The sequence below is a fragment of the Ptychodera flava genome, chromosome 22 (assembly GCF_041260155.1).
Source record: "Ptychodera flava strain L36383 chromosome 22, AS_Pfla_20210202, whole genome shotgun sequence".
In the NCBI taxonomy this organism is placed as follows: domain Eukaryota; kingdom Metazoa; phylum Hemichordata; class Enteropneusta; family Ptychoderidae; genus Ptychodera; species Ptychodera flava.
In genome coordinates, this window is record NC_091949.1 from 236,996 (window position 1) to 251,035 (window position 14,040).

General features: G+C 37.3%; 1 protein-coding gene across 2 annotated transcripts; it reads left to right on the forward strand.

Annotated features, from left to right (window-relative positions):
* The first annotated feature begins 954 nt into the window (after positions 1-954).
* LOC139122419 (uncharacterized) lies at positions 955-9,552 on the forward strand. Of its 2 annotated transcripts, none has more exons than XM_070687795.1 (9): positions 955-1,076; positions 2,240-2,433; positions 4,070-4,269; positions 4,533-4,579; positions 4,993-5,091; positions 5,660-5,830; positions 7,682-7,818; positions 8,719-8,959; positions 9,341-9,552. In XM_070687795.1, exons 1-9 carry the CDS (start codon positions 1,025-1,027, stop codon positions 9,370-9,372), a joined length of 1,173 nt encoding a protein of 390 aa, XP_070543896.1. In that variant the 5' UTR covers positions 955-1,024; the 3' UTR covers positions 9,373-9,552. The 2 variants fall into 2 exon arrangements, with proteins under 2 accessions (XP_070543896.1, XP_070543897.1); XM_070687796.1 differs by lacking the exon at positions 955-1,076 and adding an exon at positions 1,813-1,973.
* Positions 9,553-14,040: the final 4,488 nt, after the last annotated feature.

Sequence of the window (14,040 nt, forward strand, 5' to 3'; positions counted from 1 at the left end):
ACGCGTCTAGCGTCCGCTATTTTTACAGTGTGGCCTTTTCATATTAAAATGAGCTTCACAGGTGTTACATTTTTTGGAGACTTTGTTCGCGGTTGACAATTGCACGTCATTATGCGAAAAGTACGACGAGATGGCATCGTGCTGCCAGTCGCGTAGCAACCATACTTACTTTGTGAGCTCTTGGGGCAGAAACACTGCTTCACGCCAATCAAAACATAACACGCCAGCAGTTTCATAACCACGTCCTTCCATGACCAACTTTTAAAGGACGACGGACTGACCGTAAACCATTGAGTAAAACCAGACAGTATCGATAAAAGACTTTCAAATTTGGTTCAAACACAATCATTATATATTCATAAATATATAAGAGGAGTTTTTAAAATGGTAAAACTCACTTTCCCGAAGCTCACAACTTTCTCGTTTTCGCCAGCACGCCAATTCCGCGCAGTACCACACGACAACAACAACACAAACTTTGCCGAACATACTTTCGCTTAAAAATTTGCGAAAATCCGGAAATTACCGAAGGATGCATGGTCGGTACTCTTCGGAAAAGATAGGCGAGAGCGATCTTTGGCAAGGCGAACATGGAGGGCTAACGTAAGCGCTGTACACCTTGAACAATATCCGTTGCTAGTCTGTCCTTCTATTTGTCTGTGATCTCACCGAAAGGTTGATTATCTTCAGCAAGGTTTCAATTCTTTCCCCTCTTCTGCCATGCAAACTTTCTAAAACCAAGAACATTTGTCGCTAAATTCATTGCTTTGATGTGTACTGAATTGAAGCGCTGAATGAAATCTCTTTGAGTGTATTTAAATAGGTGAAATATGCACTGAAGAAAATCGATTAAAAGATTACATTGAATAAACTATTGTCCGTCGACTTTACGTTGGTCCATATGTTAATCTATTTGATCCTGTCAATCATTTGGAGGTCGGCGTTTTTTACATATTAGCATACAATGGTTTGTAAACTATGAAGGTCAGCACTTTGTCTCTCGTCTAAATACTGTAGATGCAATATGCAGTGGTGTGTCACAATCTCTGTTCTCTTATTTAGTGTGTCAGCCAAAGGTACGTCGACAAAGCCATATTGTTCCCTTTTTGCAAGCATGAATGTCATATTTTTGTAGTCAATAATAGTAAACCCCTGTTAACTTGTGGAGGTAAGAATTAAACCACCCCCACCCCTCACCCCGGCAACAGTATACCACCAGATTGACCAGTTCACGACATATGTGCATCAACGATAGCCAGTGCATATTTGGAGTGTACTGGTCGAAATCGAATGGTTTACTAATAGCTGAGGTGGTATATTGTTATTATATCATAATATAAAATTAAAATTATTATATACCTGCGTCTGTAACGCATGGAGTTTTATCGTACAGTAAATTGCCCTATTAGATTACCTGGAGTCCATAAGTTTGACGCTGAGTACAATAACTTTAGATTTTATCGGACAATGGTTGACCTTTGACCTCACAATACCTGTACGTCAACACAGGAAAAACAAGGGATGATTTAACATTTTAACAAAATATATACATTTAAACATTCAGTATCTAACGGAGTGAATGACGGTCAGTCCAAAACCTGTCAATTTGAGTAAAATTGTGCTGCTGAACTATAATGTTGACAACGGTCAATGAGATGCGTTGGTTTAAATTTTGTTCTCTGCGCTTAGCAGACGCGCTGAACGATTTCCCATTCTGCTCGCAATCGCATGACGCAGTGCTTGAAGGGAATCCCAAGCTTTAATTAAGACTTTTGCTGTTGAAATTGGACATAAAGGTGTACAACATATAATAATAACAATGTTATTCACAAAATACTGGGATTGATGTTCTCTTACATAGTATGCTTCTGCTGCACAATGTAGACTCGGACATAAATGTTAACTCGCAATAACCTTGTAATATCGCACTGTTGAGTGATGTCATCAAGACATGGAGAAAGCCTTGGAGAATGGTAAACCAATATGTTCAACTACTAGATTAATTATCACTTCATTTGCACTGCTATTTCTATAAAGTGTTGTTCAAGTTGGAATTGTTGTGGGACAGTCGAGTAATTAATAACCAGATAAATCTAGCATGGATCCGATTCGATTGAGACAAACCTATTCACCATACATTATGATAGGTAAGCGATGTCATAGAAGGCCCGTGTATGTTTACCTGATATTGTGAAATGTCCGTAAGTGTTATCGTCTCTCATGAACCTATATTTGACAGGATCTCTGTTTAACAAAGGAGGACATCATGATGACCTTTTTCACTTTGGTATTGACAGTCGACCCAAATATCGTGACTTGCGAAATGACCTGAAAACCTTTATTGGAATATCTCCGGACTCACCTCCCTTTCTACATGCTGTGATGTCTGGTCGGGTCAGTGTGCCCGTGGCTCGTGTAATGCTGTCCCGTTATGTAAGTCAAGTGATTACATTTCATTGCCTGGGTAAGCTGATAAAGGCCGAAGTAGCCTGTCACCTCTTGACGTTCCCATGAAATATTTACTTGTTTTACTATTGTTTCGGACTAACTGATCAGTATTCAGAGAGTTTAATCTGTTATTAGCGATATCATCTAGGGACAATCTGCAATTAGAAAGCGGGGGAAAGATCATTTTTGTCGTAGAGCACAGAGGGAATCATTCGATGTTCATAAATTAACATACAGTTAAGAATTGTTTTCATTCTATTAGATAATATAAGTGATTCTCTGTTTCTACACAACAGTTTTTATACAATTGCATCATGTGTTAAATACGTCTTGCCTTGACAAATTTGTATATTTTTATTGTAACTCTCTTGAATAATTGTTAAGTACTCAAATACATTGCAAAATATATGTCACTTGGTATCAGAGTTCAGTAACCAGGGTGACTCCTTATAAACAATATTGTGAGCTTGAGAAAAGCTCTTTCAGTTCTCCTTGTCCTCCCCCACCTCCGTCCGGTTACCCCGAGGTGGCCATTTAGGCATATTTAATTTGTCATTTGCATGGCCCGTACAAGGTCCTTCGTCACTTTTATGTGGTTTTATAGTAGTCACGTAACAGTTTTGTATTAGACAACCCACTTTAGTGAACATGGGATGTTTGATCGAAATTAAGCCCTTTCTATTTTTAAGGGCAGAACTCATTGATTATTTTGGATTTGCCAACCAATGTTTGATGAGAGTAAAAAGGAACAAGTAAGTAACGTTGTTTACTCAGGAGTGTTAAGAGAAGCAATGAACTCGAAAGGATTTTAAATGATTTGGAAACTGTAGAAAAACAATGACAATTAAAGATCGGAGCAAAATACATAACCTGAAGATTATACAACTGCGATCGATGGAGTTTTCTGCAGCATATGTGGTTAAAGGCGTTCCAGGCAGTATAATTTGGATATGAAAGAGATCATCAGTTGGTTCAGATTCATCTGCAAACAGCTGGTTTTCACCTATGTTATTGTAAAACCAATGGTTACTGTATAAAACGTACCAGTAGTGCTTATTGTTGAAGTCTAATTCGAAATTGAATTGAATTCCTCATATTGAAATAGCTTTTCCAACCAACTATTACACAGTCTGACTAAGAATGTTGCACTTTTCAACATAACTTCAAAGAAGGAAAATAAGACAAATATCAGGCTTCACACTGTAAATGGCGCGATTTGTTATTACTATTTATCATCTAGTATGGGTATCATCCGTGTTTATGTTTTCTCTTTAGGTTTTGTTCTCGGAGTGACTAGGAACTGCTTTCCTATTTAGATAAAGCACGAGAAAAATCGAGCTACATACGGACACAATATCTAAATGCTGCCACAATTACACCTCCGATCTGCTATTGATAATGTGTCTGTCAATCACTAGGGGTATTTGTACTGTCATTGCTACTATCCAAACGTGTGCGACTTTAGAGGGATATGGGAATATAACTGTAAACGTCTAATGTTCAAAGACGGAGGGGCCGACTCTTTTATGCCAGTCGTGAATAATGGCGTGCCGCGTGCCATATAAATTAGTTTATGAAATATTAACCGCATTCTCAATAAATATTATCTCACCCCATCCAGCAGTTAGACAATGGTGGTTACATGATTCCAGTAATCCGAGGTTTACAAAGTCGAGAAGATTTGTTACTGACTCTGATAATGTTTCATCAAATGAGAAGTGCGGTAGACAATACTCTGCTGGATGGACTGACGAAAGAAAAAGATGACAGGACGTACATCTTTTTGGTGGACGCTGTGTGCAATTGCTCATTGCACTATGCGTACGTGTATTGCTCTACAACATTGTATTCCTCTTTGGAAGTTACAAAGTCGTTTGTATGAGACTGTTCTACGCTTGAGTGTAAATTGTTTGCTATATTTGTTGTTTTAACGTCCATAGGAACATTTGTAAGTAGGAAATGAGTCCTGTGTAAAATGCCTTTTTCAAAACATGATGCTACAAGATTTACAGATTGTTGGGTAGCCTTTTATTTGGAACACAATTCAGTTGGAATTAACTTTGTCAAAATGTTGCATTCAACAGAAGTGGGCAAGAGATTAAAGGTTTCTTTCCTGATCTTCTCGATGCAGGTAATACACGTACATGTACACCAACAGGGTAAACCTCTTCATTGTTGACCCAAATAATGAAAGTTTACTTTGCTTAGAAAAAGTAAAAGTTTGAGTTTGTATCATATGTGCGCCAATTAGAGTAATGCATGTGCGGAAGTCGCGAGGATAATTGTAGCAACCAAATCGAACGATCTATGTATTCGACATTGATTCTGAGTTCTGTTACAAATAATTTTGTACCATTTGGTGCATTGGTAATATCCATCCAATACAGTCATGTTATTTTTTCGATTGGCATTCTTCGAACTAAGAGTTTTGCCTCAGATTAAAAAAAAAATAATAGTTTTCGGAGTCATCGAATTGTCAACATCTTGTAAAGAAATGCATTTAACCAATTTACTTCGTCTCTATATTTTTACCTCTTAAAAAAGTTTGCAAGGAGGCCGGAAAGAAATATATTCTGCAGCCTGGAGACTATAGATGGTGCCATGGAACGGTCCCTGGGACTGATTTTGAAGTCGCAGGAAAGGGTAAATATCAAAACGAAATAGCTGAAATTAATGTTGTCACACCGAATTCTTACAATGAACTTACGAAGTAGGTCACAGGGGAAGGAGGTGAATACGTGTCAATCTCGTGATCTTGCAATCAAATGAAAGATAGATCAGCTTGATCATGTGATGGCTCGATGAGACTTCAAGTGACTGCGATTTACATATACAAATCATATTGGTGTTCATTAAATGGCCCGTAATGCTTATTATTGATAGTTATATTTCGCTATTTTTATTTTATTATTTTATGTCAATGTAAGTTCTTCTTCTACTCCCGAAAAAACATTGAAACACCAACTGTTTAGCTTGTCAACATAGGTCTATATTATTGCTTCGATTTGAATTTTAGTCCGGACCAGAATTCACATATTAACAGTAACAGTGCAGTTTACACAAGCACAGGCTGAGTTGACAAGTTTAATACTTCGTATATCAACATTCTTTTCGGAGTAGAAAAAGATTTAATGGTTGACATTTAAAAAGTGAAAAAAATCAAATACGTTATCATTACTGGTCCTTTAAGGAACGTTCTTGTTTTACTTAGGTATACTATCGGGGCAGTATGATGGGTGTATCGTAACAAAAACGAGTGGGATAGTGCAGGCAATGGCATTATCGGATTCATGGATGAAGTACGGCGGAGAATCGAGATTTTTTGTTCCAGTTGGAAACCCTGGAAACTTTGATCCGAATGATCTGCGTGGCAAGAATATAGGTAAAAGTTAAATAAAATCGTTTTATTTCGCAGCGAATTTTACCATTGTTCATTTAGGGCTTCCAAGGGGGTCACAACGTGGACTATTGTGTTTCATTCTTGATTTTAACGGCAATTTGGGCAATTTTAAGTTTGCCTCATTAGGCTTTGCAGATGATCTGATGTTGTTAAAAATATTGCGAAGTGTGGATTGCTGTTCAATGTTACAAGAGGATATAAACTACTTGTCGAAATGGTCTGAGATGTTGAAAATGCACCGTAATTATACCTATAGTGTGTAGTAATTCGTCTTTCTTTTTAAATAATTGCCAATAATAAGGGTATTTTAGTGGTGCACACAATTTGGAGACAGTTTATAGTTACAGGGATCTAGCCGTGACACTAGTCACCAAGAACACTTTAACGACCAATGTTGTTTCCATTGTTACTGATGCTCAAAGATTATTCGGCATGCTTAAAAGGTTTGAGAAAAAGTTGTCGCTGGATACACTGCTTGTAGCATTTAAAAAAAACTTTCGTCAGAACTGAAATGGAATATCCCCCGCCAAAGTGTGACAAATAAGTTTTGCCGTACAAACTGTACGAATCAAAGGAGAAAGATGCTAAATATCGCTGATTTTTGCCCTTTCCATCGAATTACAGGATAGGTGTGGTGAGTACAGAACATGTTGCCGCCACAAACCCAATATTTCAATTGTCTAGCATTTATTTGGTGTGCTTTTCTTGACTTGAAAATACAGATGTTTGAATCCCAGTTGCTTCTCTTGTCTGGTAATAAGAGAGAGTGACTAACCGTGACCCTAACTTAAGCCTAACCGTAACCCCTACTGAAATCTAACCCTAACCCTAACCATCGGAAATACATATAAACAAACAAACAAATAAATAAATAAATAAATAAATAAACTGCTCTTTATTGATGAACAAAACAGCTTTTCGCTGTTATTTATTAAAACAAATAAACAAACACAAACACTTACACACAAACAAACACAGACATACACACATAAACAAAGAAAATTGTTAGATTAAAGAGGTTGATTTCTTGTCTTGGTACCCTAACTGGCAGCCGAGTTTTAATTAACATTCAAGAGCGATTAACCAGGCAGGAATGACATTTAATGAATCTGTTGGTTGAGTTGAAATTACTAGCTATTGAATTTTGAATAGCATTCCAAGGCAATATAATACATTATATCAATGTCTGCTAATTTTAAATGTTTTATGTCTCTAGCTTTACGAGAAACCTTTAAGCGTTTGTTTTGACTTGATCTCTTGTCCTCAGTTGTTTTAGCAGTCTTTCTTGTCCTGTATTGCTACATTTTATCTATTGTTACCAAATTCTTCCGGTTACTGCGGATGAATAAGGTTTTAGACTGTATCATACTTGTGTTGGATATAGAAATAAATAAATAAATAATGAAATGACTGTTAGTCAATTAGTTTCCTTATATATCAATAATTTCACCATAACACGATTGGAACTAATTTGGGATATTGGATAGTGAACTAATGTCGGTTTCATCTGCAAATAGAAGCTCATCTGCTTTTGTCTTCAAACAATTAACTTGTTTTTTATGAGTAATTTGTAATATTACAACATTCAGCAATAGGGCACCCAATACTTTTGAGAAATTTGAAAAATACTGAGATTCAATTCTCCCAGATAAGTTCCAATCGTGTACCACATTTTCTATTTCGCTTCTTTCATAGACACAAACGTTTGCACACAATATCCAGGTTACTGTATTGCACTATTACTGGACAGTTGCGGTACAAGTTCTGTTTCCTGGACAGGGTGAATTTATTGCATTGTTATGACTATGGTTTGAAATTTGACCTCATAAATAGGTTACGTCAATGGTTGGTACAGCAACGGCCGTTGTCTCATCCAGAATATGGTTAAAGGAGCTGAATCACTAAAGTTGAACCAAACGCACTACTTTGAATTTCCTGCAGGATTTCTCGAGGGTTTCGAAGCAAAAAAGGTACCCCGTATATTAATAGCAATCATGTCCATCGGTAACGCACAAATCATAGGTCAAAATTCGCATTACGTAGTTGTTATATGTGACGAACACAACACAGTGTACATAATAAGTCAGCACAGCGCCGTATGAATAAAGAGAGATATGTGAACCTCCAATTTAACAACGAAGGAGGGATGTCAGGTGTTTCACGAGGTGATCCTGCCCCAAATATGGCATACACAATATACAAATCTGTCAGTGGTCACAATCCATACTCACCGAAAATTGATTCGTTGTGAAAGGGTTAATTCAATACTTCGAAGGAACGCTTCTTGTGTTTATAATATCATCATTCTAACGTTAGCATTACTAAAGTTGAACCAAACGCACTACTTTGAATTTCCTGCAGGATTTCTCGAGGGTTTCGAAGCAAAAAAGGTACCCCGTATATTAATAGCAATCATGTCATCGGTAACGCACAAATCATAGGTCAAAATTCGCATTACGTAGTTGTTATATGTGACGAACACAACACAGTGTACATAATAAGTCAGCACAGCGCCGTATGAATAAAGAGAGATATGTGAACCTCCAATTTAACAACGAAGGAGGGATGTCAGGTGTTTCACGAGGTGATCCTGCCCCAAATATGGCATACACAATATACAAATCTGTCAGTGGTCACAATCCATACTCACCGAAAATTGATTCGTTGTGAAAGGGTTAATTCAATACTTCGAAGGAACGCTTCTTGTGTTTATAATATCATCATTCTAACGTTAGCATTACCGAGGTGAATAAGTGTTTGAACGACAATACTATCAGAATCGTAAGGACAGGATATGTGTATGCAACCACGTACAATGTGTCTCTTTGCAAATGAAAAATTACTTAGTTCACATTTCTCATTACAAATAGATAGATGCAGCATTTGGACTGTTATGGGTTGGAGAAAACGGTGATTATAGAAAGGCAGGAATTCTCGGAGGCACGCCAACTGGACTTGAGCCAATTGGTGAGGTGATCAATTGCAGCGAAGGGTTGCACCTGGGCACGCATAAGGGCAGCCGTGTAATGGAATGGTTCAATGCTGCCCTTAGGAAGCTGAAGAAAAGTGGTAAATACGCCAAAGTATGCGAGAAGGCAAAGCGTGATCATGGTGAGTTGCGATATCCCGGGCTTTACTGATGCAAGTAGTTCTTCAGTAAGGCGAGGAAATATAAATTTTTGACCAGGAGTAACCCGCGAAGCGGCAGATTTCTTACTCTTATTCAAGTAAATACCAAATGAAATGTTACAGTAGTATTATGGCAAGCTTCAAGTGTCAGTAGAACTCAGGGTACATTTGTGATTATGTGGCTGAGGTACTACGTTGATCGAAATTGTAATTTCTCAAATTTAAGAGTGCTGATATTTATGATGATGCGCTGTAATCGCTTAGCGCTCTCAAGTTATTTTGCTTCTACATTTTGATCACAATTTTAAGTCTTTTTCTAGTTTTCATCAAACAATCATGTAATTTTTTATCTTAAAACTTCAGGAGCGTGGGGAACCGTAGATTGCCTTCTTTGAAGAAACATGACTTACCTGTACAAATTATTAATACTAAATTGTGCTTAACGTTTGGTGAGAATTCAGTATTAAAAAATGAAGAGTTACAATTATATAGCTCAACTGTCGAGCCGCTTTAAAATTTCATTTTTCTGTCAAACGAAATGTGGAATGCCATTAAATCGTCGAACCAATGAAGTATTGCACAGTGTCACAGTTTTTAATTTATCGTGTTTAAACTTGGCCAAGATAAGCGACAACTTACAAAGTCAAAAGATGCCATATGAAGCTGACGATAAATTATGTGCATACCAAATAGAGTTCCATGTGTATTTTTATGGGTAAAATAGATTAATGCTTATTCATTTTTTTTATTCATCTTTATACTGGTTAGCTCCCTCAGTCAAAAATGTACTGATTTTCAGGGAGAACCAGTGTAAAATAAAATAAAACATTGAAATAAATAAAACTTAAATAACACTAAAGGGAATAAAAAGCAATATACATAACAAGGTAGACAAAGTAAAATCACGTGGCAACAAAAAGACAACATATACCAAATGTATACAATACTGCAAAACCTACACATAACCACACTGGAGGATATTTCTAAGCATTTGTTTAATTTGGCGTACAGAGGTGATATGATGAAAAACAGCAGGTAAATTGTTAAAAGAATTTATTGCACGATAAATAAAGGAATTACGTGCTGTAGTTGTTCTATAAGAGGGAAGAATAAATCTGTGAGAATTTCTTGTCTGATAACGATGTGTTGATTTATAGCAATCGAAAAGGGTTTCTAATGTCCCCTTGATTAGAATTTAAACATTTAAACATCATGTGACACACATGGCCTCGACGCCTCAACTCAATGGTATTCCAGCCCCAAGTAGCCAGCAGCTGTGGCCAAGCTTTAACAAAATTATGTCCGTTTCTTGCAAAATCATTCAGAATAATACGGGCTGCTCTATGCTGAAGTGATTGTAACCTATCAATATCAGTTTTGTTTGCCCCGTCCCAAATAATATCACAGTAATCAAACAATGGTTGAATTAAAGTGTTGTACATCAAAGTGCAAGTTTTAGTATCGACATTCGGTCTGATACGGCGTAACACATCGAGACGTGCAGAAATCTTTTTGTTCAACAATGACAAATGAACGTTCCAGTTAAGAAATTCGTCGAAAAAGACCCCTAAATATTTAAAGCATTCCACCCTTTCAATTACCTGATTATACATTGTTATTATAGATGAACCAGCTTTTTGATATTGTGATGTGAACCAAACAGCATCAATTGTGTTTTCTGAACATTAAGTGTCAATTTATTCATATCTAGCCATTTTTCAACTTTTCCTAATCCAAAAGTGAGAATGTTATTGATCTCACTGACTGAATGACCAGAAGCTATAATGCCAGGCAGTGTCGTCGGCATACAAAGCAATTTTACTTTTTGTTATTGTAGATGGCAGATCGTTAATATAAATTATGAATGACAAAGGACCCAGTATTGAGCCCTGGGGTACCCCACAAGAGATAAATTTCTTGTCAGAAAGCTGACCATTTAGCAAGACCTGTTGAGAACGGTCTGAGAGATAATTCTGAAACCAATTCTGAAACCAATCACAGCACAGATATCGGTCTATAATTGTTGGGGTCAGTATTGTCACCAGACTTGAAAAGCGGGGTAACTTTTGCAGTTTTCCAATCAGCTGGTATTCTATTTGTTGACAAAGATAAATTGAACAACTTAGCCAATGGTTCAGCTAACACACTGGTACCCAATTTGAAAAGTTTAGTATGAATGTTATCCAATCCTGATGATTTGTTTGTTTGAAGGTTACATAACTGATTTCGAACAAAATCAACAAAGATGTTCGTAAATGAGAAATTAGTTTGTATGTTGTCATAACATGACATGTGGGGAATGTTTGATTTTTCTGCAACATTAAATTTCTTTGCAAGTAAATTTCCAATGGAGGTAAAGAAGCGATTTAGACTATTTGCAATATCGATGGGTTTTACAAGTGTAGTGGAATCGACTTTTAAAATGTTCATTGATGGCGAGAAGTTACTGTTAGTAAGCATTTCGATGATCAACCAAAATTTTGATGGATTGTTCGAATTCTCAGAAATCAAGTCATTGTAATAATCACTCTTGGCCCGAGAAATTGACAGTGTCACCTTGTTACGTAATCATTTATAATTGTTCCAGGTACATGAGTTATTTGTTTGTTTGGCCTTTTGTTTCAGGTGATCTCTCTCCAGCATTGTTGCTCTAATTTCATCATTGATCCATGGAACATTGTAACCCCTGACACGTTGATTAACTATCGGTGCGTGTCTATTACAGACATTCATCAATAACTGTTTAAAAGTAACCCATGCGCGTTCATTTTCACCAGAACTACAAACTAAATTCAATGGTACACCTTGTAAGTCTCGCAAAAATGAACGGGGGTCGAAATTCTTAAATTTGCGAGGCTTTATGAACTTTGGTGCACTTGTTCGTAATTTGCATTTTCTGGTGACGAAGACAGCATCATGGTCTGAAAAGCCAGCTGTGATAACGCCCGATTCACCAATCCGGTGAGTGTCGGAGACATAGATATGGTCAATGCAGGTTGCCGATGTGTTCGTTGACCTCATGGCCGATGAAATAATTTGCGTTAATTGGTATGTTTTCATGATGGCGGATAGCTTGCGTTGTTTATTTGAGGAGGAACTGGACAAATCTACGTTTGGATCACCCAGAATGAACTTCGCAATTGTTTTGAACTGCAATACTCATTGCTTTTTCAAAGTTCTGGTAAAATTCAATGCCACTACTAGGTGGTCGATAAATTACTGAAACAATAATTGGTTTAGTATGTGGCAGGGAAATTTCAATCCAAGGTGATTCCAAATTAGATACGTCCAAGTCCTGTCTCGGAAGAGCTGACAAAGATTTGTGGACATAAATAGCAACATCTCCACCATGACGATTGCCGTCCTTACGAAACAATATAAAATCGTCGATCAATAAATCATTATTAGAAATTGTGTCATCGAGGTGAGTTTCAGTGACACACAAAATTTTGAAATTCCACTTTACAATGAAGTCCTTCAATTGATCGAGTTTGGCAAGCAGACTATTAACATTAATGTGAGCAAGACGTAAACCATTTACACAAGGTCCCTTTGAAATTGAAAATCATTAATGTCAGAGTCAGTTCCTGTGTTGGAATAAGAGCCAGCAGTCTCGCTGAAGAAGGAGTCGGTAAAATAAGGCAGAGAACATTGCAGGCAAAACCATGGGTCGTTCGGGTTGTTCCATAGACGTTCATATTCATTCAAAGAAATACCTTGACAAGAAGTGTGATACCATTTCTCACATGTTGTACATAGAACACCATGCTGATTGGCCTTAACTGGTTTGTAACAATCACCACAAGGATATTTGCAGGGACCAGGATTAGGATGAACGTCGCTGGATAGAAAAAGTAACGTTGATATAATACCAGTTATGTGCGATCGATGAAAGACCAAAACAGTTGGTTTATCATGTAGCACGTAGTCTTGAGATGAAAGCCACGATTGTGTCTTCAAATTTGAATGATAGGACCATGGAAGATAGATTGAGTTTAAATTTTCCAAATTTGAGGGAAAGTAGATGCCTTTCTCAATCGGGGCGGAAACAGCAACTCGCCGGTGCAAATACAGAATGGCAATTAGGTCCGAAGTAACGAATAAATAATAGTCGCCATATTGCTACAACTCTACAGCGGAGAGAGACACTTGCCAGATTCACTGTTCGGTGTAAAGATTTTCACACTAATAATTTTAAATTAAGACCTTAACCAACGTGTCCGTCTTTAGTTGTCGTTGTAAACTTTCCTCCAAAACCAATATCTTCAGAACTAGCGCTGTTTGTGGGAACAGTATCGGTCCGGTAGAAGCAAGCTTCACACAGGTAAAACTCGAAACATTCAGTACACTGAAAAATTGTTGTGTCAAACAAAATGTTTCGTTGGCGAGAGTCACAATAGATATTGTCTTTGGACTCACAGCAAATGTTATCTTCTGGCATGATAAGGTAAATGAAACGCATCAGCTAATGGATTCTCACCATCTATACACTGCTGTGGGCTTGCTATTGATGTGGACTGTACCATGACGGCGTTGACTCCACGAGGTCGGTGAACATTGAGGGCTTGAATATAGTCTCTATTTTCTTCGAATGACTTGAAAATTGCACTAATAACAACCACGGATTCCTCCAGGACAACAACAACAGGACATCAAACAGGAAACTACAGCGAAGACGAGAAAATCCAAACAAACTCGGAAACAAAAGCAGAAAATGACGAAACAACGACGGAGCAAACGAAGGACGATGTGCACAGCACGACTGCCACGTGGCGAATGTATTCATCGCTAATATTGTCCCATTCTTCAAATTTTTATGTCGACTACGGTATAAGCTAAATGTATTAGTCATATAACGTCAACCAGTAATAGAAAAATTGAGAATGTTTGATATGCGACAAACATTCAAACAAGCCAGTATGTTAAATGACTTCTTTGATTGGAGGAAAATATATCTCAAAACGCGAATGTATCTGATACAATGCTACTTTCAATATGTAAATAACATCATTTTTCCGGAAGTCGTTGCTTGTTCTTCCTCGTTCAAATCCTGTACTCTACAG